The sequence below is a fragment of the Lotus japonicus genome, chromosome 1, assembly GCF_012489685.1.
Source record: "Lotus japonicus ecotype B-129 chromosome 1, LjGifu_v1.2".
NCBI classification, from domain to species: domain Eukaryota; kingdom Viridiplantae; phylum Streptophyta; class Magnoliopsida; order Fabales; family Fabaceae; genus Lotus; species Lotus japonicus.
In genome coordinates, this window is record NC_080041.1 from 102873018 (window position 1) to 102897875 (window position 24858).

General features: G+C 36.5%; 5 protein-coding genes across 6 annotated transcripts; 4 read left to right on the forward strand and 1 right to left on the reverse strand.

Annotated features, from left to right (window-relative positions):
• Window positions 1-265: 265 nt before the first annotated feature.
• On the forward strand, window positions 266-3087 carry LOC130728585 (microtubule-destabilizing protein 60-like). Of its 2 annotated transcripts, none has more exons than XM_057580091.1 (8): window positions 266-1309; window positions 1428-1479; window positions 1572-1664; window positions 1771-1890; window positions 2054-2152; window positions 2323-2382; window positions 2476-2570; window positions 2781-3087. In XM_057580091.1, exons 1-8 carry the CDS (start codon window positions 381-383, stop codon window positions 2884-2886), a joined length of 1554 nt encoding a protein of 517 aa, XP_057436074.1. In that variant the 5' UTR covers window positions 266-380; the 3' UTR covers window positions 2887-3087. The 2 variants fall into 2 exon arrangements, with proteins under 2 accessions (XP_057436074.1, XP_057436075.1); XM_057580092.1 differs by having other exon boundaries at window positions 269-1309; window positions 1434-1479.
• A 1286-nt stretch (window positions 3088-4373) lies between these two features.
• On the reverse strand, window positions 4374-6690 carry LOC130728586 (40S ribosomal protein S19-1-like). Its single transcript, XM_057580093.1, has 4 exons — window positions 6531-6690; window positions 5454-5544; window positions 5154-5337; window positions 4374-4664 (listed from the first exon to the last, which is right to left on the reverse strand). The coding sequence occupies exons 1-4, from the start codon at window positions 6612-6614 to the stop codon at window positions 4589-4591; spliced, it is 435 nt and encodes a 144-aa protein (XP_057436076.1). The 5' UTR covers window positions 6615-6690; the 3' UTR covers window positions 4374-4588.
• Window positions 6691-8138: 1448 nt separating this feature from the next.
• Window positions 8139-11708, forward strand: LOC130728587 (biotin carboxyl carrier protein of acetyl-CoA carboxylase, chloroplastic-like). The gene is made up of 7 exons (XM_057580094.1): window positions 8139-8602; window positions 9629-9682; window positions 9806-9969; window positions 10079-10394; window positions 10553-10624; window positions 11256-11321; window positions 11425-11708. Exons 1-7 carry the CDS (start codon window positions 8429-8431, stop codon window positions 11446-11448), a joined length of 870 nt encoding a protein of 289 aa, XP_057436077.1. The 5' UTR covers window positions 8139-8428; the 3' UTR covers window positions 11449-11708.
• A 3968-nt stretch (window positions 11709-15676) lies between these two features.
• Window positions 15677-16726, forward strand: LOC130728588 (expansin-A23-like). Its single transcript, XM_057580095.1, has 2 exons — window positions 15677-15852; window positions 16062-16726. Exons 1-2 carry the CDS (start codon window positions 15705-15707, stop codon window positions 16676-16678), a joined length of 765 nt encoding a protein of 254 aa, XP_057436078.1. The 5' UTR covers window positions 15677-15704; the 3' UTR covers window positions 16679-16726.
• A 2616-nt stretch (window positions 16727-19342) lies between these two features.
• LOC130715853 (expansin-A4-like) lies at window positions 19343-20233 on the forward strand. Its single transcript, XM_057565999.1, has 3 exons — window positions 19343-19500; window positions 19678-19690; window positions 19886-20233. Exons 1-3 carry the CDS (start codon window positions 19343-19345, stop codon window positions 20231-20233), a joined length of 519 nt encoding a protein of 172 aa, XP_057421982.1.
• Window positions 20234-24858: the final 4625 nt, after the last annotated feature.

The window sequence follows — 24858 nt, forward strand, 5'->3', positions numbered from 1 at the left end:
ACAAACATGCTTGTAGTTGTGTAAGCATGAGTTTGCTAAATATGCAGTCTTATATTGATGTATATGAAGGAAAAAATTGTTCATCCAAATTTTGCCAGATGGTACATAAAAAATCAATATTCTAATTAATTCGGTGGAAGAATAATCTAATTTCCATAAGAGGCAGTTATTAAGAAAATACATAGAAACAGAGTTAAAAATAAAAAATCAATGATCCAATTGAGCCCCAGCAAAACTAGCCGTTACGCACAGAGCCTCAGTTTAACGTTCCAATTTTCCTCCTCTTTCTCTCAAATCCCTAAATTTTCTTCCTCATCGCAAAAACTTCACTACTCTTTCTCTTTACCGATTGCAGAATCACACGATTTTCTCCGACGAACATGGCCACCGCCCAGAACGCCGTCGCAGCAGCCGTGACTCCACGGCGGTGCCGATCCAAGATTCAAGAATTGCCCAAACACGCTGAGAATCTCAACCCTAATGTTCTCCAACAACAACAACAACAAAGCCCAGGTTGTAGAAAACCATTGATCCCTAACTCTTCTTCTTCTGCTTCTTCAATTTCACCATCTTCTCCTTCTCCTTCTTCTTCCCCTGTTGTGAGCAAGTCTTGCTCTGTAACTGCCAGCAAGTCTCAGAAGCCGAAGAACCCTGCTATCCCCATTTCCTCTTTTACCCCTCGGACCAAGATCCGTCAGAGGAAGTTCGTTGTGGCGAAGAAGACGCAGAAGGAGGAGGAACAGGAGAAAGAGAAGGAGCGTTCTGCAGGCGAAACGACGTCGTTTTGCAAGTGCAAGGAGAAGAAAGGGAGTGGCGGTGGAATCAGGGGTAAGTGCCTATGTGTGGCTTACCACAATCTGAGGAAGTCACAGGAAGAGTTCTTCAAGAATCGGTGTGATGGTGATGATGATGGTGGTGATGAAGATGAAGAAATTGAGTGTGTGGTTGAAACAGAGGAAATGGGAAATGGTGGTTTGGGTGAGACAGAGTGTGGAGGTTTGGCAATGAAACGCACGAGGGAGAGGTTGGTGAAGGCGGCAATGGAGAAGGAGAGTGGTCCTCAAAGTGGGGGGTCTGGGAAAGTGAAGAATTTGGTGCAGGCTTTTGAGAAGCTTCTTCTGGCTGGACCCATTTCCAAGGATGAAGGAGATCATAAGGAGAAGGAAGAGGAGGAGGAGGAGAAGGAACCTCAACAGAATGATCACAAGGTGATGAAATGGCCACCGACAAATTTGACTTTGACATCCCAAAACCTTGGTTTGGATCCACGTGATTCTGTTTCTTCTTCTTGGGATAGCGGTAGAGGAAGGTATGATTCTACTCAATGCTTGTTTGGTTTTGATTATAAGCTGATTTGAGCAAAAGCTATGTGTTAATTTAAGTGCTATTTTAAGTGTTGTTGTTGATGTTTGTTATCTTTCTACAAGCTGCAGTTTGTCTAGGAGGACATCCAATGGGGGAAGAAGCAGCAGGAGAAATGTAAGACTTGAGTCTAAGTTACTTTTTTGCATGATGATTTGTGATTCATTCATCAACCAGAGTTGTGAGTTTTGTAATTGAATCAATTTCAGAGCTTGGAATCATCAAGCACTTTTGGGGGAAGGAGGTGGAAAAAGAAGCAGCAGAAAATCACCAATCCAAGGCCATTCAAGTTAAGAACTGAGGTAATTGCTTGGAATTAATTGACATCATATAAGTTCACTTATTAATGTTGTTCTTGTTGTTTTCCAAAGACTTTGAATGATAACATTTTTAATGGAATGCTTACAGCAAAGGGGAATGTTAAAAGAGGAAGAATTTGTAAAGAAGGTACAAGAGATGATGACTGAAGAAGAGAAGCAGAGGGTACCAGTGGCTCAGGGTCTTCCTTGGACAACTGATGAACCTGAGGTAAGGTTATTTTGCTAAGAAATGAAGTACTTTGTCTGAGTTCTGTTTGACTATGTTGTGGTCCGGAACACTAAATTGGAAGAAAGCACTATATGTCTTATGTTTGCAAAATTGCAAATGCTAAAATGACTTCCTTTATATTCTTGGTTGCCTGCTATTTCAGTGCTTGGTAAAACCTCCAGTGAAGGAAATTACTATACCGGTTGACTTGAAGCTTCATAGTGATGTGCGAGCAGTGGATCGCGCTGAGTTTGACAATCAGGTGCTGCCTCCTTCATCTCTTATACTTATCTTTTATAATGCTCTGGATAATTTAGTTCTAGGGATAATTTTAATTCCTTGTCATAGACGTGTCAATAATTTAGAATTTTCATTTGTGGAAGATGTGAAAGTAAATGGAATCAAGATTTGATTGAATGTTGAATTATGCAGGTAGCAGAAAAGTTGAGCCTAATGGAGCAATACAAATTGGAGAAAGAGAGACAACAAAAGGTGCACTATTATTGTTATTATTATTCAGATATTCCTGCATTGATATTACCATGTTTTCTTTCATTAAATACTGATTGCTTGTATGTTGTTCAGTTGGAAGAAGAGGAAGAAATCAGAAGGTTGAGGAGGGAACTTGTGCCAAAAGCACAGCCCATGCCATATTTTGATAGGCCTTTTATCCCAAGGAGGTAAGGGTTGATTTAGTCTCATTAATTATCAATGATTTATAGCATGTTTGGATTAACTTCTTTTTTCACACACAAGCTTTCCAGAATTGATTTTAGCTTAAGGATCAATTTACAAACATGAACATAAAAGTTGCTCATATTGGCAAATCTTGACTTCTCTTTAGAATGGTTCTCTCTCTCATATTAGCTTCTTTTTTTTGTATGCAAAAGGTCAATGAAGAATCCCACTATGCCTAGAACACCCAAGTTTCATAAGAAGATCAAGTGCAGCTCAGCATCGTGGAGTGATATGAGCACCTATTCTTTCCTGAATTAAGCTAGCTTCCAAAGATATTATTTTTTTGTGAATTGTGAAGTGAATAATGTTCTATAAATCCCCCTTTTTCCATTTCTGAATAATCTCCAATTTTGTATGCTGGGCAACCAATTTAGTTGCATATTTTTCTCTTTTTGGTTTTGGTGTTTGTACAGTGTTTAAATGATTGGCGTTTGAGCAAATGATCTGATCTTCCAAAGAGTCATCAATTCAATGATCTATACAAAATAAAATGAATTTTACAATATCAAGAGGAAAATAAACCACAAAGAAAAGTAATAAGCTAAATTTAGCAGCAGCTGAACAAATTTCTAAAATCCGGGCATTGGGGTGGCGGTTCAATCGACCTTAGGTAGTTAGTAGTAATCAATAGATGTTTGGAATCTATGAGAAAGACAAACCATAAATTGAGCAATTTTCTCTCAAATTTTCCTTTGTTTGGAGTTTTTTTTCAATGCCTTTGCTCTTACATCCACTTGGTGGATTGATTTTATCATCCTACCAAATTCCCACCTAAGGAAATCAAATTGACTCGCATTGCTCGGTTAGAATAGCTAGTCAAAGGCTAATTGGGCAAATTCCAAGTGGAGCTCTAGATAGTAGGTCGATCTCATGATTGGCTTTTCAATTTGAGTCTAGAGTTCAATTTTCTAACAAATAATGTTCAAAAGTTAGTCGTACACACACATGAATGCAAACCCTAAACCCTAAACAACTTTGAGCTTCAGACAAATGCACTTATTGAATCCGAAACATACAAACGAGCTATAAAAGATTTGTCCACACATACTTGGATCAGCTACGAACAGAATTTTTTTCCCCCAGAATTGATTCTAACATTAGAATTAATTGCAGAAGAGTTTTCAAACATGCACTCGATCGAGAAAAGTTATAAACAATACTGATCTACAAGAATCTCATCATATATGATCCAATATCCATTTAATTAATCAAAACAAAACGATCAGAATTTCCAGCACTAAAGCAACAAGGGGTATTAAGAAACATTGACAGCCAGTCAGCCACAGCTAGCAGAAGAAACAGTCAATTAAAAATGAAACAAACCTAGCTAGCAGAAACAATTGAGCATAACGATTCAAAAGAAGCAATTGAGCGAAACATTTGGAATCAAGAAAGATTGGAGATTTGAATTTTTTATATGAGAATAATTTTCAGTGGAAAAACTAATTCCACGAAAATATATTTATTTCTAAGTATGATCATTTTCTGGATCCACATAAGAAACTCTATTAAACGGGCACTAATCCAATTCAACCCTTCACATCCGTTGGCTTTTTGGAATGTGAAAATGAGCTGTTGGGAGGGAACCAACAAAAAGACAGTCTAAATCAGTTGCAGACCAAATGACAAAATAACACACTTAATTAGCCACCCGTCAACAGAAACAGTGATGAGTTATATGCGCGATAAGTGATGAGCTCACTTACTTTTTCGTTCACTCTACGAGTTGATATGAATCCTTGAAATGCTGTGACAAAAATGGAATGGGGATTCACTTGAATTTGAAAGAAAATGTCAAAATTCCAACCTAGAATACACTTGACCAAAAAAAAAAATTACAATTAAAATGTTATCAAACTGCTCAATTTTCAATGCATAAAATTGTCTCAATGCTATATAGGCAAAAATAAATCCTGAAGGGCATTGATTTGTCACATCAGTTTTTTATAGCATGCCAATATCAAGGAGCAACAACAACAGTTCGGCCAGCAACTTGGTCAAGATCCCTTCGACCGCTAGAAGTTATTCTCCTACCTCTGCAATAATATGAAGTGCATAAACAAGTTAGAATGCCATACATGACAAAAACTACTCTAAAAGTTTAAGATGTTGGTGAAGATACATAATTGGATTTCATATAATATCGCCAACAATTACGTGGTGAAAAAAATTCTGATATAAACAATGGGATAGAAATGATTGCTAGCTGCATTAAAGCTCTATACTCAAAGCAAAGACTGATGGAAGAATCAAGGAAACATAAGTAAGACTAGTGACATGTTTGGATTCACATTTAGATCTTGTAGAATCAATTCTGCTCCCACAAAAGTTAATGGGAGTAGCTTTTCCCAGAAATTTTTCTCCTTCCAACATGAAAATCCACTGTGTATCCAGACATGCACTAAGATCTAGTGTTGTTGTAGACTTTCAATCCTGTGGCTGTGTGTGTTGCTGTTGGTGTTGTGTGTGAGAAGTTATAAAATTATACATGGAAGAAAGGAAAAGATATATGTAGCACAATGTACCCTTTTGGTTCAACTTCAACAATGTTCATGTTTTGCAACTGTTGCAGAATGTGTCTGGCAATAGCACCACTGCTCTTGCAGAAATGTGGAGGACGGCTTCCATTCCTCTTGCTTCCACCATAGATCCTCCTGAAAGCACCAACGCCAAGACCTCCCCTCAAATAGATCTTTCTTGCCATGGAAGCTGTAACCAATATTTTATTGAACTAACTCAATCTAAGAGAAAATTATAAAAAAACTATCTACTTCTCAAAAATATGAATGAAGTTTGTGTAGCACATGGTTTAAGAGTAAACTCACCAGCTCTAACATAATACCAGTCAGGATCATAGGGAGCCAGTTCCTTAAATTTTGCTGTTTTTACAATATCCGTCCACTCAGGAAGCTCCATCTGTTCATGTTCAAGAACAAGATAGAAACAACAATTAGAAGAGGCGCAAACACATTATTTAAGAGTTCTACATACAGAAATGTACTTTCAGCAACTACAGATCAAGGAAATTAAATAATTAAATTAATTCGCAGAAGCACCACATAATATCATGTGATGATTGAAATATTGATTAGAAAACATTAACATCCCACATTGCACCTATGCCAGGTATCAGGTATGTAACCAAAGTTCCTCTTAAAACAGCTTGGGCAATCCCCCATTTCTTGCTCCAGCATTGGAGTTGAGTTAGACATAATATAATCTTAATTCTAATATGACATCTAAACCTATCTTAATATTCATGTTGTGTGGATTAAGATCCCAATTGCCCAAGCTACCACTTAAGATTCAGACAATCCTCCCCTGTGAACTAGTTATTGGGGTTGAGATAAGGTTCATTTTATAGTTGAAGGTGAAAGTCATCCAATACCTTATAAGCTACTATGACATAAAATTCTAGTTTATTCTACTATTAAAGTTCCAGCTATTCTAGTTTAACTGGTCTGCATATGACACTAAATTCTCAGCTTTTCCCACGTAGAACTACCCTTTGCACATTCCAAGTTCATAGAAAGACACATATGAGTAAACATCAACTCCACAGTCTTCCACTTATCCACATTACAAAGTTTATGTGAATTCTAGAACATAGTTTGTACAAAAGTTACATTATACGTTCATAATTCAAGCTAAAACAATTGGAGCCATGAGGATACAGAAATTCACCATACACAAAGTAAAATGCAACTTTTTTATGCATAAAAAATCTAAGCAACAAAAATGCAAAGAACCCAGATGAAATTAAGTGATATAAGATTGGAAAAATGGCACTAGCAGTACTTATAACAAGAAAAAATGGAAATTTAGATGACCCATTTGAGATGCATATTGTTCAATGAAACGAGTTCAAATTTTTTGTTGGAAGAAGGATGAGAAAGTGTTACCTTGCCAGAGCGCTTGAGATGAGAGGAGTAAGCCTTTACGAACTCGTGAGGAGACACATCCTTCACGGTCTTCGCGGTTGCCATGGCTGAATCAGATGGAAGCAACTCGATGCGGGAGAGATGAGAATTTTGCTGTTGGAAGTATATATATGAGTGAAAAAATTGGCTCAATTAGGGTTTTCTTCCATTGCTGTGCCCTTTCTGCTTAGACCCACATTGTGGTTGGGCTTTCGTGTGTTTAACTGTTCATCGTTTTGGGCCAATCCGAATCATAAAATAAACTCTTCTTTTTTTAATCTATATCAATTTTTTGGGTGTAGTTTGTTGTCTATATGGTAAATATATTTAATTATCATCTATATGCATATTCAAAAATTGAACTTAAACTAAATATATAAGGAGTTGAACTATCTATTAGTTGTGTTATACCTAAATGATCCATTAGTCAATATTTTCTTCTGTTGGTATAATTTTGAAACATTTAATGTGGCCAAAATCAACATATGTGACCAAATTTTCTCACGGTTTTTGTTTCTGGCCGGTAGAACTAATATGTAAAACGTGGTTTGTACTCTTAACTTTTAAGAGCCTAAAGGGAGTATTTTGCAAAAGTAAAGCAGCCGTTCCCAAATTTAAGTCACATAAAAAACTAGAAACCTTTTTTCTCTCTAGTTTGGCGCAGTGGCGACCAATTGCTGGAATAATATAATAAGTTTAGTTAAACTCAATTGAGGTTTCACATTTTGTGCCTTATAATTCATCATAGGTTAGCAATTGCACTTGTGTTACTATGACAGTGGGATAGTGACATTGACAGTGATGACAAGAGGAGTTGGAGATCCTAAAGGGTGGCGGTGACAACTGTGCTGTAAGTGACAACTGTGACATAGTAGGAATGATGACCTAGTTCACTTCTCTTAAATAATACATCTCCTTTTTAATTTTTAAATGAATCATTTTTAATTCATCTTAAAAAATTAGGTCCGGTAAATAGAAAAGAAAAAAATATGATAATTTCCAGAGATTGTCTATTTTACCCATAAAATTATAATACCATCTTAGTTGAATTAATATGATTTATAACATGTTCAAAAAGTATGATTTATAACAATTTAAATAAATAAATTTACTTCAACCTATTTATTTCAAATACAAATAGTATATCTAAATAGAGTTTTTTAGCCACAAAAAAAAATAGAGTTATATACATGTAAATAAAAATATCTCATTCGCCAGGCTCTACCGCTTTGTGCGTTGATAGATTAATCTTGCAGCTACCGGTTGTGAGGATATCTTTCTCGTTTCCTAAGGTATTTATACAGTCAACAAAAACTTATTTCTCCAATAAATCATTTTTCATACACCCCATTGAATCAAATCATTGTCTAAATGTTTAAGAAGTTCAGCTATTTGAAATTAGTTGGTGACTGAGAGATACCTTGATAAAAAAAAGTTGAGTTATTTAATAAGTAGATTAAACATCCAGGTGTTCCAATAATTATAAAAGAAATTGTGTTATGACTTGTATATATTTATTTTCCAAGGGTTAAAAAAAAAGAATTATATATGTATTTATTTATGCTATGTTATGGGACAAGAAATCCAAGAGCAGTGACCAAAAAATGATGGTTCCAAGTTGGTTAACCTGTGTGACGTTGATGTTTGTTCTCATAGATATCATCGAAGCCGTAGTGTAAAAACCAGAGTGTTGTGTTCCATCTTCGTTGTTTCCATCATCCATCATCCATCCCTAGCAGCTAGCACCACCTTCTCTTCATTCCCAACAACACTCTCATCATCGATCTCATCGCCCTTTCAAAACCCTTATATAACACGCCTTACCGACTTCAACCCCCAACCCAGAAATCTCGGTTTTTCATTCGTGGGGTTGGTTCAGAATGGCGTCGTCTTTCACTGTCCCTTGCCCCAAATGCCTCTCTTTTACCGGTTCTGGGTTGAACTCTCGGACCCCTCCGCCGCAGAACATGCAGATTCGGAGCGGGTTGGGGTTGAAGGAATCCGGGTCGTTTGGATCTTTGAGCCATGATTCAGCAGCACCAAATGGGATTCAGGTGTGTGGTTTTTGTCTAATGTGAATCTTGGTTTGAAATTTGAATCTGAATTGATAGTATTAGTACCACCATGTTGATTTCTTCTGATTTTGGATAGATGTCACTGGATGTGATGAATTGTTTTGAATGTGTGCTTGTATGCATGATGTTTGAGATGTTAATTGTGCACTAATTGTATGGTGAAAGTTCCAGAATGCTCAATTTGCCATTTCCCACTTGAAGGTTAGATAGTGATAGGGAGAAATGTGATTCAAGTTTTTGGGCTGAGTATTTATAGTTTGAGCATATAATTTGATTAGTTATTGTATATGTTCTCATTTTAACTATTATGTTATTTTCAGCATAAATTAGTAATACACACATCCCCTGCCAATGACTTTTCAGTGCTTAGTGTCCTTTACTTTTGTTGGGAAAAAATACAAAATTAAAAGGAAACCTTTTGTTCCTTGAAATCCTATTTAATTTGAAGATTTCGTGCGTGTTTGGATACACCAAGGTGAAGCTGAATTCATGATGGACGGCCACAAAAGCTAAGAGAAGTTGCTTTTGTCCACCGTGTATTCAACATGTTGAGAGTATTTATGTTATGGAATTTGGAATTGGGTTTACATTTCTAGTTCTAATATCGAGATTTATAGTTTTGAATTCCTGGTGATTTTTACACACAAATAATATGCTCTATAAAGAACTTCTGTATTTATTTGATTTCCTGAAATGGGGATGGCTCAAATTTTCGTCTTGTTATAGCCAGATGAATTGTGTTATTTTCATTGTATTTGGTGGATCTGTTACCGCTGGTGCAGCCCACGATCATGTAGCGTGTAGTTTTCAGCCGTCAGTCTATAACGTGCTTAAAACTGGAGAAGTCCATAGTTTATCCATTAAAACAATTTCAGTTTGTGAATTGTATTCTGATTCAGCGAGTACTAGTAATGAAGTTAAACTTTGTCAGACGCTTGGAAGTTGGAAGCTATATTTTCTTTCTGATAATTTTTATGATTCCATTGTTATTGTTGTGTCCTGCAGGCCCTTAACAGAAAACAATATTCTGTCTGGAAGTTTCAAGCATTACCTAGTGAGGTTTGTTCACATTGAGTTTTACTCTGAACGAAAAAATGTCATCATCTCTAATCTTGCTTTACAAATTATTTCTCCGTAAGATTAATTAACAATAACCATAATTACATGATTTGTATGTTTTAGGCTGCTACAGTTGGAAATTCTTCAAATTCTGCTCCTGTACTGGTCAAAGAACCTAAAGTCGCTTCACTAGAAGAGAAAGATAATGGGAAACCCTCTGGTCCAAGCACTTCTACAGATGCATCTTCAATATCTGCTTTTATGAATCAAGTTTCAGACCTTGTTAAGTAAGGCTTGCACTCTGCCATGCTCTTGCGTGTTTGTTTTTTATTTTTAAATTGACATTAGGATATGAAACATTTTATTCTTCAATATTAACATTGTTTCCTTTGGCAGACTTGTGGATTCTAAAGATATCGTGGAGCTGCAACTTAAGCAAGCGGACTATGAGCTGATGATAAGAAAAAAGGAAGCTTTGCAGCCTCCACCAGCTACTTTTGTAGCTCCAGCATCACAGCCATATCCCTATCCCGCACATGCTTCTCCGCAAGCACCACCACCACCACCACCTGCTGTTGCTTCTGCTCCTACAAAAGCAGCTCCTGCCCTTCCACCTGGAAAATCAAGCTCATCATCTCTTCCACAGTTGAAATGTCCAATGGCGGGAACCTTTTATCGGAGCCCAGCACCTGGTGAACCACCATTTGTCAAGGCATGTATCACTAGTACTGTATAACCATGTGTATTTTATATAGTTAACTTCTTTTGAGGTGTCTATTTTCCAATCATTTTACTAGGTATTAATGACTAATTATTCCATGTTTGTTGATGAAAATAATTGATAGCCTCATTCTTTTGTTACTGTTTCAGGTGGGAGATAAAGTGCAGAAAGGGCAGGTTATTTGCATTATTGAGGCCATGAAACTGATGAACGAAATTGAAGTATGTATCCATTTTATGCTGGTTTTGTATATCATTCTGCTTAACTTTCTCTTTTTACTGTTATTACTATTCCTATTACTATCTTGGTTTTTTTTCTTCTGTTCATTCTGGAGATATATCTCATACTATTTATATTACTATTCTGGGCTTTAATGGGACAACATGAGAAAAAATTGGAGTAGCATAAATGAGAATGTTAAGATGGATGTGTGGCCACACTAGAAAGGATAGGAATAAGATACACAATAATTGTAAAGAGGTGATATTGGGGTGTTTCGTATCGATGAGAAGCTAATGGAAAATCAGTTAAGGCATGTACAAAAAAGACCTTTGCAGGCACCTGTGAGAAGGGTTGATAACATAGTCTTTAGTTCCGTGAAGAGGGGCAGAGGAGGCCAAAAGAACATTGGAATATATTAAAAATGACCTCATTGACAAGACTTTTGTGGGATAAGACTTTTGTTTTCATTGTTGTCACAATTTAGATTATGGTCCCATATTGTAAAATACGTAAAGTGATAAATCCATATCAAAGTTTCTTAGTAAAGCAAACACAAACAAATCTATAAAAGCTGTATGCACAATGCACACTTTGTGTTTCCTACTTTCTCATTCTTTCATTGCTTCCCAGGCTGATAAATCAGGAACAATAGCTGAGGTACTGGCGGAGGATGGGAAACCAGTCAGTGTCGACTCGGTATGCTCTCTCTCTCTCTCTCTCTCTCTCTCTCTCTCTCTCTCTCTCTCTCTCAACTTTGACTCATTTCTCAAACTAAAATACTTGTGCACCCTGCATGCAGCCTCTTTTTGCAATTGCACCATGAGTTCCAGAAGGTACCTTACTCCAAAGTTTGATGGAAACCTCTGTTGGCTCAAGACTGATAATATCACTAGATTTTCATTATTCAGATATTTCTTGTGCAATAATGTTTGTCCCATTTTAGGAAAATCCTTCTCCCTATTTATTCAAGAGACATTCTAAGACATAAAAGCCACGGCATATCAGAAGGAATGTTGGAATTTGTACTTCTAAACAGTTTTAATATTGTAGTCTCAAAAGATTTTTATACATTTGCTTTCTCAAGTGCCCATCATTCTCGTTGAGCACCCTGGCTGGTTTTACAAGAACTTGCTACAGCATGGTTTATTTGCAATAGAAGATTAATTACAATCAAAACAACGTTAAGAAGTTTATATGAAGTAACCCCACAAAAGCTTTCGCTATTAGATGAAAGTATAGCAATAGTTTTATATTTTTACGCCCAGATATGAATGAGGGATGATACAGATTGTTCTTGGAATGAACATTGAAGAGAGATATAGTACCTAGAGGTGGAGGATTGAGCTAAGAGAGAGTGAGAATGAGAGAGAGAGTGCTGAATTTCATGTGCTATTTCATCAAATGAGCCAAAAGTCCCCTATACTTGATAACTACCTCCTATTTATAGAGCTTAGGTACTACCTATTGGGCCAATTGGGCCTCCGAGGTCAAGGCCCATCTGAAGGTCAGGGCCCCGCCTCAGGGCGAGATACATGCTGGGCGTCGCCCCTCTAGGGGCTCGCCCAGTCCACAGATTAAACTTTAAACTATTTGATTATAGATGTTTTGATATCATGTTATGGTGTTTTTCCCAATTATTAATAAGGTGTTTGCCATGATTGCATAGCAAGAAATGCATTTCTTTGCTGAACATGTCAGTAACTCAAAAGCTAAGTTGAATGGTATTGATTGGGGGAATTTAGATTTCAAGAAGGCAACTTTTTTCACCAAGGAATAAAATGTGCTCTTTTTTCGGGAAGGCAGGGCATGCCATAGATGTTTGCTATAAAAAGCACGGTGCACTGGCTTATAATTTTAAAAATCTTAAATGGTAATTTTTATTTAGTAAAATGGTTCTTAGATACTGGTGCAATTGTCAACATGAGTCAACCTTTTTTTATGGGAGATCTCTTGTAGCCAATAACTCTGGCACCTTACATTTCTCACTTACTTTTGTTCTCAGATGTTATTTGCAATACTAAATTTCATCCAATTTAACATTTGTAACCAAGCTTACATTCACACTAAATTACACCCTAATTTATCCTCTGTGATGCCTGTTCAATCCATGATTTCAATGTCTCAAAAGATATTTGGCATTGTAAATGAGTTCACAAATAGCCTATCGCATTGTAAATTCGGTCACCCATCATTTACAGTGGTAGATGAGTTGTACATTCTAGTCTCCCCAAAGCATTTTAGTCTCCCCTAAAATATTAGTCTTCAGCCACCTATGATTTATATTTTGAAAATTTAAATTATTTTCCATTAAGTTATTTATTCAAATAAAAACTAAGTGGATTTTATTTCTTAAAAAATGATATCAATTAAGAATTTTTTGCTGAATTTTTAAATAGATATTCGAAACTTAATCTAAATTTTATCCTTTCCTTTTTTCGCAAGTTATCCCATAGCTGGCCGTCATGAAACTAATTCCCTCAAGACTCAAAAATCACATTATACGAGTGAACCTTCATTACTAAATCACTAGATATAATACCCGTGTGTTGCACGGTTTATTTGCAATATTTATTTAATATTATATGAATGTTATGCTTTATAACTTTTTGAAGCATAATGAGTTTTTTAAAAAAACTTATTAAATTTGAATAATATAAGAACAACCTTCTCATAATAGGCTTACAATCATGTATAGAGAACCCAAATGGTATTATGTATACCACACCCCTGATTTGCGAAATAATCCTTGAAGCATAATAAGTTAAATTTTTTCAACTTTTTTCATAATTATTTTCCTTATTTATGCTTCCACAAGTCATTTTTAATAATATGTAATGGACAAAAAATTATATTGAAATAACTTTTTTACATAATACACGCATATATTATAATTAATAGTAAGTACCTTATGACGATATTTAAAATTTTAAAATTATTTTATCAAAATTATTTATTCATAAATATTATTTTATTATTGATTAATTTTAATTCTTAATATTTGTCATTGATGCAACAGTCAAGTCAATTTTTAAATATTATTATTTAATATAGGTGGTTGAAAGTTTTTGCCAATTAAATTTTTTCAGTTTCTAATTTTATTATTTAATATAATTTATACAAATGAAATTTATTATTTTGTAGTTCATTTTAATACAAATGTAGGAAAGTTTTATTGCTTAATGTATTTAATGTAAAAGTTCAAGTTTCTTTTCATATTTAACTACTTCATATATTTTTATTTTTAGTTTATGCATAAGAAGTAATTTTTTTTTAATGAAAATGAAAATAAATAAGTAATTAATTTTGTAACTTATGAAAAATCCAAGTTAATCTTACAACTGTAATACATAATATATTACCATGATATTTAACTTCAAAACTTAATACATTTGGTATCCATAAAAAATTGTAATAAGTTTTCTTTGTTATTTTTCAAACATTCCTCATCTTGCAATTAATAAAAAAAATATTAATGTGAATTTAATATATGATATACTGGAAACTTTTTCAATTAGTTATATATACATATATATATATATATATGTATAATTTATAATACTGTTATTAATGTAAAGATTGTCAATTTAAATTTTTTTATTTTGAATAATAATTGAAATTTAAATAATATTAATATTTAATTTTAAATATGATAAATTTAAAATTTTATAAATAAATTGGTAATTAATATGATAAATAATAAAGTTGATGTATTTTTTTTCAATTTTCAATTCAATTATTTAATGTATTTAATACAAAGGAATTTTTTGCATTGTTTAATGTATTTAATACAAAGTTCAAGTCTCCTTTATATATGTATATAAATTCTTCATACACATCGTTAAAAGATTGACTTTGAACTAAATATTTTAAAATTCCAACTATATCTAAGTTGGACCTTGTTCGTAGTTTTATCCAGGGACGGATGTATGTTGGTTAAGGGTGGGTCAAATGCCCCCACCAAAATTTTCATAAAATGTGCTAATAATAGTATTGTATTGAGATTAAAAGAATTTTATTGCCCCCAGTATACAAGAAATGCCCCCACACAGCCACACACCTATACATTTTCAATAAGTTTGAACTTTTTTCAATGAGTGCCCAACCAATGTTCACACAACTTACCATGTTTTTAATTTACTAAAATTAATTATCAGTACAATTAGATCATTAGATTGAATTTTGATAATAATCTGTTATATTGATATAATCGTATATACCATTTCATGAAATTGACCATTATTTTAATCTTTAATAGTGATATTTTTTTATAATTTATATGCTACAAATTTTTGTGAAAAACAATATGTATATATTGCCCCCACAACATAAAATTTCTGAATCCGTCACTGGTTTTATCCCTTCCTTAATCCACCAAAACAAAACTGAATATTTTTAAATGATATCGATTTGTCAACTCTCTCTTAAATAACATCACTTAAGCACATTTAAATAGTCTTAAATTGCATGAAACAAACACTCTTAAGTCTTCAATGTTGCCATAACTCTTTTGACTTTAGTCAGAGAAACTTCATGGTTTGTATATAGTCCTCATTTATTTCTCAATTACATTAATGACTCTAATTTCCTTAATTTAACTTTTAAAGTGAATTTAATCAATTTATGGATTATGATCTTTTCAATTGCAAAAAAATTAATTGGACATGTCAAGTTTTATCACCTTATATTGATTTTGGTGAGCTTAATAATTAAATAAATAAAAGAAAGTTAAATCAGTGGTGAAGTGGTATAATTTTAAATGGTCAAGTTATTTTACAAGTAAGAGCACACTAATTCGGATTTATATACTTAAGAAAAATATGGATTATAAGTAAAAATTGATTCTCCACAAATTAATTTTAGCATGTTAATTAGAAATTTATTGTAAATAAAATGCATTAAATGCATTAAATGTTAATAATAAAAACATGTTTAATGGGTGTGCCACCGTTTTGAATTGCATAGTGATCACCTCACTCTAGAAAATTCTTACTGAGAGAACCCCCTACTCAACCTTTATAAATACCACCTATCTTGAAGCCTAGCCCACAACTTCACCCTTGTGTCTTTCACCTCTTTGAAATGGCTATTTCTCATTGTTTGGTTCCTTTAGCCATTTTCATGGTTCTCTTTGTACAAGCCATGTCCGTTGGCACTGATCTTGATACAGGAGGTTGGTTTGATGCTCGTGCAACCTTCTACGGTGACTTTAAGGGTATAGGAACCATGCGTAAGTATAAAACTCCCCCCTTTTTAATGATAATTAAGCACTCTCACATACACCATCAAAAGTTGTTTACTTACAAATGTCATTTTAATTAATTTTATGATAATTCCTTAACTTTGATGATAATCACAATATATTATCAAATTTGATTCCTTACATATATAATCATTTTCATTTCATTAATTTTGTGATAATATTTTGTCTGAATGCAGAGGGTGCTTGTGGTTATGGTGATCTCTGGAAACAAGGGTATGGGCTTCATACCACAGCACTAAGCACAGCCCTATTCAACAATGGACTTGCATGTGGTGCATGTTTCGAGATCAAGTGTGTCAACTCCGCTTGGTGCAGAAAGGACGCACCCTCAGTCCTAGTGACCGCCACAAATTTTTGTCCTCCCAATTATACCAAAACTGTTGGTGTTTGGTGCAATCCGCCACAAAAGCACTTCGACTTGACAGTGTTCATGTTCACCAAAATTGCATGGTATAGAGCAGGTGTTGTCCCTGTCCAAGCTCGCCGTGTTCCGTGCCATAAAATTGGGGGTGTCAAATTTGAGATTAAAGGGAATCCTTATTTTTTGATGGTTTTGGTGTACAATGTTGGAAATGCTGGCGATGTTTCTAGCATGAGTATCAAAGGTTCCAACACTGGCTGGCTTCAAATGGCACACAATTGGGGACAAATTTGGGATGTAGGAACTAATTTGGTAGGACAAGCCTTGTCATTTAGGGTGACTACTAGTGATGGTAAAACATTGGACTTTGTTAATGTTGCCCCTGCACAATGGCAATTTGGACAGACCTATCAGTCCAACTTAAATTTTTAGATCTTGTATACAAAGATTTAATATTTCTCATATTGTAAACTTTTAAATTTCTCATATTTAAATAGATATTTATATTTTTTTTGAAAGCAAAAGGGTACCAACTTGAGGATAATTTTTAATTATTAATTTCCAATTTCAATTGTTAATTACAAATTGAGTAATATGTTCAAAAAATAATTAAAATTGTCTAATTTTACATTAATAACAATATTACATAGTTAACAATAATTTTTATATTTATAACTAATTGTAACTCTAGCAACCTTATCTACCATCACCTCTCCCTGATTAGACTCCAAACCAATAGAACTCTCCAAAAGAGACTTATCAACCTTTGCACCAGACACTTCTTGAGAGTTACCACTAGGAGAAACAACCACCTTAGCAGGCTTAACCCGCAAAGCCAAACACACTTGAGAAGACGTCCCAACCAACGGTGGATGCCCATCCTTATCAGGCGTGAAAGAATCTCCTGAAAGATTAGAACTAGAACCCCTATGAGCATTCTGCATCTGAGAACCCATTGGATTAAACTGGTCCTCAAAGAAAGGAGAGGGCCTAAACCAAGGAATAAAGGCAAATCAGAAACACCAGCCTCATCCTATGAGGAATTATGCACATCACAATCTTTAACATGGTGTCCAATCCTACCACAGTCAAAGCTAAAGATCGGAAGCCTTTCATGCTTGAAGAAAACCCTGAATTCCTTCCTTTGCCATTTGAGCACAGCACCACGTAACAAAGCCCGCGTAAGATGAACAATAACCCTCAAAAGAAGGAACAAAGCAACCTGATTCCCCAATCTACTATCCATTTCAACAAATTTCCCAATTGAATCATCTTTGGAGGAAGAGCATACACACACACCCACATATCCACAGTAGACATGTCAATTTCAGAGGGTTGAACCTCATCAATGAAAATCTTCAGCACCAGAACCATCCGATCGAAACTCTAGGGACCTCCCACTCTAAACCGATCTCAAATACTTCATTCAAAAACTTGAACACACACTGATTCTTCAAGATCTCACGAACATCCACTGGATTTCTTAGCTTCCACGCTGTAGTTACAGTGTTCTTGAAAGCTTTCACGTTGTACGAACCATCCGTCTAGAGCTTCCCAACCAGCAAACACAAGGAGATCTTATCTCCCCTACAATCTGTATCCTCAACATGAATACCGTTTCGGATCTCTGCACTCAAGAGGTCAAACTTCTTTTCCACTTCCAGACAGAACAAACAAAATCGGAAACTAGAGAAAAACGGGAAGACAAAAGAGGGGGGAACAGGACCAGAGGAAGGGATGAAAATGAAGAAACAAGAATTGAGAACACAGGTCACATAACGCAAAGGAAGAAGAAAAAGCCTAGGTGAGACCTAGGGAACAAACCGCCATTAGAGCAATGGAGAAAACCAGCTCAACCAAACCTGAGGAGAAACCCCCACTGAAACCCTAGTAGAGCCTCGATAGGAGAGAGGATAACAAACAAACACATAGGGTCCCACGTATCTAATCTCTCTAAGCTATAGTGACATGGAACTAAGCACAAAATGTCATCTCTCTATCCTACCAAAAGATGCTTTAGTGTTGGTTATGTCAGTTAGGATCGACACTTATGACTGCCACTACATAGACTTGGCCTAGTTGACTATATTCTGAAGTGAAATGCAATTTTAAATTCGGTTTAGTCTATGTTAAAGAGCAAAAATTAGCATCGGTTTTGAGACCATCACTAATTTTTGACTCTAAAACGGATGTTTGAATATTGTAGTTGGTTTTCTAAACTTTGGATCTCTTGTGTTGTGGCTTCTGCTGATTTCTACATCCTTATGCCGACTTCCTTCATAGTTTTAAAGATGATGCATAACTTGACCTGTTTTGTCGATCACCATAGTCTCCCACTTTCCTCCATATCCAACTCGCTGTGAATAGTCTTCATCCTCCGTTTGACTTCCATTTCTCATGTTTAAAAGTTTTCCTCTTACTCTAGCTGATTCCTTGGATGGTTTGCTGCATTGCTCTTCCTAAATTTTCCATGCTCCAATGAAAAATGGATTTGTCAGTTGTTTCTTTTTTATGAATGTGTTAATGGTCAAATTAGTCCCTGAGTTTATAAATGAGTTTGATTTTAATCATTTTGAGGAAAAAATGATGTTTAGTGGGGGTAAAAAACCCATAGTAATTGTAAAAATGACCGCAACTAAACATCATTTTTTCTCAGAGGGACTAAAATCAAACTCACTTACAAACTTTGGGACTAATGTGACTATTAACCATTTCATAAATTTAATAGACGAAACTTTATGTTTGTAATTAACACACCTTTAAATATACAATTTCAATTTCAATAGTTGACTATAATTCCTTTATTTTATATTATGACAGTTGAAACTTTATTTTATAATTTTTTTTGAACTAACTTTATTTTATAAATTTAATAGACGAAACTTGATGTTTGTAACACACCTTTAAATATACAATTTCAATTTCAACAGTTGACTATAATTCCTTTATTTTATATTATGGCAGTTGAAACTCTCACTCTAAGAAAATTAAATTCAAAACCAGTGGTAACCCCCTCCCCAGCCGTTTATAAAGACCACCTATATATATTGAAGCCTAACCTGCAACCTCACCCTAGTGTGTTTCACCTTAGCCATGATGGCTAGGTCTCCATGTTTAGTTCCTTTAGCCATTTTCATGGTTCTCTTTGTACAAGCCAATTTGTCAGCTGGTATTGGCCATAATTGGATTGGCAATTGGTATAATGCTCATGCAACCTTCTACGGTGACAGTAATGGTGGAGGAACTATGCGTAAGTAAATGACTCCACTCCCTCCCCCTTCCATATCAAAAGAAATTTAGAATCATTCTCATCAAAGGTGGATTCCTTATAAAAATAAGAAGTTATATTTTCAGTTCAATATTTTATTATTTTTGTGATATATCACACACATTATCAAATGTTGATTCCATATAAACCTAATGATATACAGGTTAGCCAGCGTGGTTATTTTGAACCTTTAGATTTAAAGATTGATAATTATTACCTACATTCTTCGGGAGAACTTTAACTACACGTATATCACCCGGATCAAATTTCCCAGAGAAATTATAAACACGAAAAAACATTGACTCCTTATAAAATACTAAGAATTTACCATTTTCATTAATTTTGTGATAATTTTTAGTATGCATGCATAGGGTGCTTCTGGCTATGGTAATCTCTTCAAAGAAGGATATGGGCTTCAGACCACAGCACAAAGCACTGCCCTATTCAACCATGGACTCACATGTGGTGCTTGTTTTGAGATCAAGTGTGTCAACTCCCCTTGGTGCTTTAAGAACGCGCCTTCAATTAAAGTAATCGCCACAAATTTTTGTCCTCCAAATTACTCCAAGCCTACTGGAAATTGGTGCAACCCGCCACTAAGACACTTTGACTTAACCATGAAAGGATTCACGACAGTGGCCCAATACAAAGCAGGGATTGTTCCTGTTCAATATCATCGTGTCCCATGCATGCTTCAAAAATGGTGGTGTCAAGTTTGAGATAAAAGGGAATCCTTATTTTTTGCTTATGTTGGTGTACAATGTTGCAAATGTCGGTGATGTTTCTAGCATGAGTGTCAAAGGGTCCAACACATGATGGCTTATAATGAAACACAATTGGGGACAAAATTGGAATATAGAAACTAATTTGGTAGGACAAGCCTTATCATTTAGAGTGACTACAAGTGATGGTAAAACCTTGTACTTTGCTAATCTTGCTCCTCCCCAATGGAAATTTAGACAGACCTATCATTCCAGGATAAATTTTTGTTCCTGTTCAATATCATCGTGTCCCATGCTTCAAAAATGGTGGTGTCAAGTTTGAGATAAAAGGGAATCCTTATTTTTTTCTTATGTTGGTGTACAATGTTGCAAATGTCGGTGATGTTTCTAGCATGAGTGTCAAAGGGTCCAACACATGATGGCTTATAATGAAACACAAAGGAGAACCTGAAAAGAAGAGGTATCTTTCAAAACTCCACCCAAACCCTGTGTTCTCTCTGTTCTCAATCAGAGGAAACAACATCGCACCTGTTTTTCACTTGCATTCATTCCTGGCGTGTTTGGAATTGTGTTCTCTGATGGTTGGGAATCACCGCTGTCATGCCGGAGGAAGGGAAGTTGCATTACATGTCATTCCAGGAAACTAGCAGTGGAAGAGATAAGAAGGGAGGGAGGAGGGTGATTTGGTTGTCAACTATCTGGTTTCTGTGGCACTATAGAAACAAAGTAATTTTTCAGGGTGAGAATGCAGACTTCTCTTTAGCTTTGGATTCAATACAGTATAAATCATGGCTTTGGCTCAAGGGAAGAACAAAAAATTTCAGCTTCTCTCTATATGAATGGACATCCAACCCACTGATATGTTTGGGATCCTGTTAATATAATCATTTCAGTGGCTGTAGGGACAATTTCAAAGTATGCTGCTGTTTACGGTGATTTTTGGTAAACAAATATCCTCTTAGTTCGACTAAAGGAAGTTTAGATTCAGGGTCCTTTTGGGAAAACGTCTTGCCAAAGTGTTGTGTGTGAGTGGGCGTTTTTCGACAACAATGAAAAATTCAAAAGAAACTGGATTTCATTCAATAAGGATCAATTACATGAAGATCAAAGTGTGACAAAGTGACAAAGAAACTGCAAGGAATGTAAATTTCGACAAGAAATTAAACAACAGAACTGGTGAATCCCAGGAAATTAACAAATAACATGACGAGCTTAAACGTAGTAAAGATAAGCATGTGGTTCTGCAACATACTCCTTCATCATCACGTCTTGCTCTTCGAGTCTCATTGATGCGGACATTAGAGTTTTTTAGTGAATTTTTCAGAGTTGAGTTGAGAACCCCCTTTCTGACTTGAATTCTCCCATTTATAGAGCATGTTCTTGGCGGTTTTTCCTTCTTCTTGGATGGGTTAGTGGGTCTAATCCCTTCTCCCCACGATCTGCAGTTGGTTCCGGGAGTTCTTTGTGCAGTGGTGGAGGTCGTGGGCCTCAACTGCTTCAACCGCTTCCTGGCCACGTGTCTCACCAACGTGGTGAGGATCTGACTTGGTCAATGATGCACATGTTAAATGTGCCCCTGTTTGTAGCAATGGCTCTTATTGTCGAATTCGACTGCTCCTTTAACTTGGTGCATTTTTCCTTTCCCTTCTTTAGTCTAAATTCGACCACCTCGTGTGCTTTGGGCCGAATGCGTTTTTTTCTTTCTTGGGCCAAAATATTGGGCCAACAGATGCCCCCCAAAAATGTTGATTCTCGACTACCAGACCTTGGAGGAATCAAGCATTTTTTGCTCGTGCATTTCGATGGAGCTTGACGGCTGTTCGCGACTTTTCACTTTCTGATTTCAAGTCCCATCAGAGATCCTATCGTTTGACTTTTGCTCCAATCAGAAGCTTTGGCGTCTGACTTCGTCTGTCGTCTGCCGTCTCTATTCTAGGGTAATCATGACCCCTTTCTAGCCTTTATGTTAGGGTTTGCGGTTATATAATAAAATAACCGTTGGATTTCAAAAAAAAATTTATGCACCATCCTATAATGCAGCTTCACGTCCGACTCTTCATTTGCCTATAAATACGCCATTGTTGGCCCTCTGCAAGCTTTACCATTTTTCAAACACTCATGCTTTTGCTTGATTCTGCTTGTGATCATCTTCAGTCGTTTGGTTTCTGCTTTCCTGGTGCACTCTCTGAATATTTCTATGGCTTCCGGTTCTGACAATGTCATTCCTTTGGCCGCTGCGTGTGAGATGAATGAGGCCAAACGCACTCCCATTCCAGACCCGCCGTACGAAGTGGAGAAACGGGCTATCTGGAAATCCCAGGTATTTATTCCTATTTCTGTAAATGACAATCTACGTGCCATTTTAGGCCCTTTGAAGAAGGCGAAGAAGGGCAGGCCTAACAGTCTTCCTGAGGGTTACGAGCAGTTTCACCCCAGTGTTCGTGGGGATAAGCTTATTCTTGCATTTCGACCCTCTTACCACTTGCCCTTTCTGAAAGATCGCAAAAGGACTTTTAGGTCTGCGCCTCCTAACCCAACTGCTGGTGAAGGAGCCTATTTGAAATGGCTCGACAGGGTGGAGGCTAGTAAGTCTGGGCATTGGAAAGTCACTGGAATTTTCGACCTCATTCAGTTGTCGAGGTCGCCGATTTCTTACAATCCTGCTATGCTTTTAAGTTCTCTTTTCTTTTGGGAGCGGTCTACCAATAGCTTCCATGTCCCCTTTGGGATGCTTTCTCCCACTCTCCTTGATGTTGCTGCCATTACTGGCCTTTGGGTGGTGGGTGATGATTACCATTCCTCTGCTGCCCCCACCAATCCTATCACCATTCCGACGGATAACATCGCTTTTAGTAAGTTTATTAAAGATCACTATGTCGAGAATGGTGAAGTCTCCGATGCTGAGCATGTCGCGTTTCTGCTGTATTGGCTTTCTGCCTATGTGTTCTGCACCAAATCCTTGAGGATTCCGGCTAAACTTCTTCCTTTAGCCAATTTGTTACATGAAGGTCGAATTATCGCTATGGCCAGGCTTGTACTTGGCAATCTTTACCAAATGATCAATGAAGCGATAGCCGACATTCGAGATCCTAAGGTTGCGTCTTTGAATGCAGCTGGTCCTTTCTGGCTACTTCAACTTTGGATGAATGCGGTCTTCGAATCATTTCTTCCAGCCAAGAATCCTCCTCCTGTGGTGTCGAACACAAGGGTTGATGCTTTCAGGCTTGAAGCCCTTACTCCTCCTTATGACGCTTCCACTTTTGAAGTTGACTTTAAGAAGTATTTCACCATGTTTTTCGAGCTGAAACGTTTTCGCTCGAGCTTTGCGCCGTATCACAAACCTTCTTATGGCCCTCGGTGGCTAAGGAATTCTTATCCCAACCTTCCTGGCTCAGAGAACCTCTCTCAGCATCAAATCGAGCTTTGGCAGACTATATTATCTCCCAGGGTGTTGACTATCAACTTTGCCAGTAATGACTTCACTCTTTGTGGTTACAATCCTCAGCTTGTGTCTCGACAATTTGGGCTGAGCCAAGATTTGCCAAATACTTTGTTTGACAAATCCCTCGTCCTCTATCCTGGTACCATCACCAAACGTAGTGCCTTCGATACTACCATTAGCTACTACAACGAGGAGGAGCTGCTTGGCCTTAGTCCTTTCAATTTTACCCCATCTTTTTACGTCACCCAGACGTTTAAGGCGTGGTGGTCGCTTATTGGCATGATATTTCGACGCCGATTGAGGATTGCTTCCAGCGCATAACGAGTATTTTTCTTTTGCAGAAGCAGGCCCCAAAGAAGACTAAAGGTATGCATACATCTGAGATCAACGCTTTTCAAAAATTCTTCGGTGTAGTATACTTTCCGGGTCCTCGTCTTCAGGAAACTGTTGCCAAAGCAGCTCAAGTTCTAAGGCGAATGTGGGAAGCTAAAGCCAAGAAAACTCGATTGAACATTCCCTCTGATGAGGATGGTCTTTCTTTTATTATTCGAAAAACAGGCTTTAGGTTCCCACCACTGCCTACTTGTAAGTATGCTTTGGCTTTTCCAGTGGTGCTTCCTAAGTGGGTTGATCATGTAAGTATCAAAAACTTTTACCATAGCGCATTGCCCCCTCGGAAGCGGGTGACCTGGACCAAGCGTTACCTATGGAATTTCCCTCTCCATGTGCCGGTCGAAATCTTCAACCACATATCTATAAGAACGCTTATTGGTCAAGGTAATCATTTCGACCTGGCATCTTTGCGATACTTATGGCTTAATTTTCCTTTGTTGTTTTTTGTAGCTGAGCCGATTCCGCGACAGACCCCTCAAGCTTCTCCTCGGGTGACTTCTGCCACTATCGAAGTTGAGGATGATGATGATGATGTTACTCTGGCTGATAAGCTCAAGATGCCTAAGATAATGCTGAAACCTGTGAAGCTTTGATCTTTATTCGATGTATATACCTTTGTGCTCATTTGCCTTTTGTTTCAGAGTCGAAAACGAGGCCACCCCTACCACTTCTGCAAGCCAAAAAAAAGCTAAAGGTGCTGGTGAACTTACTGTGGGAAATCCTTCCCCGGCTAAGTCAGCTAGCCAACGTGAGGAAATGCAGCAAGGTGGTGATCAAGGCGTTGATC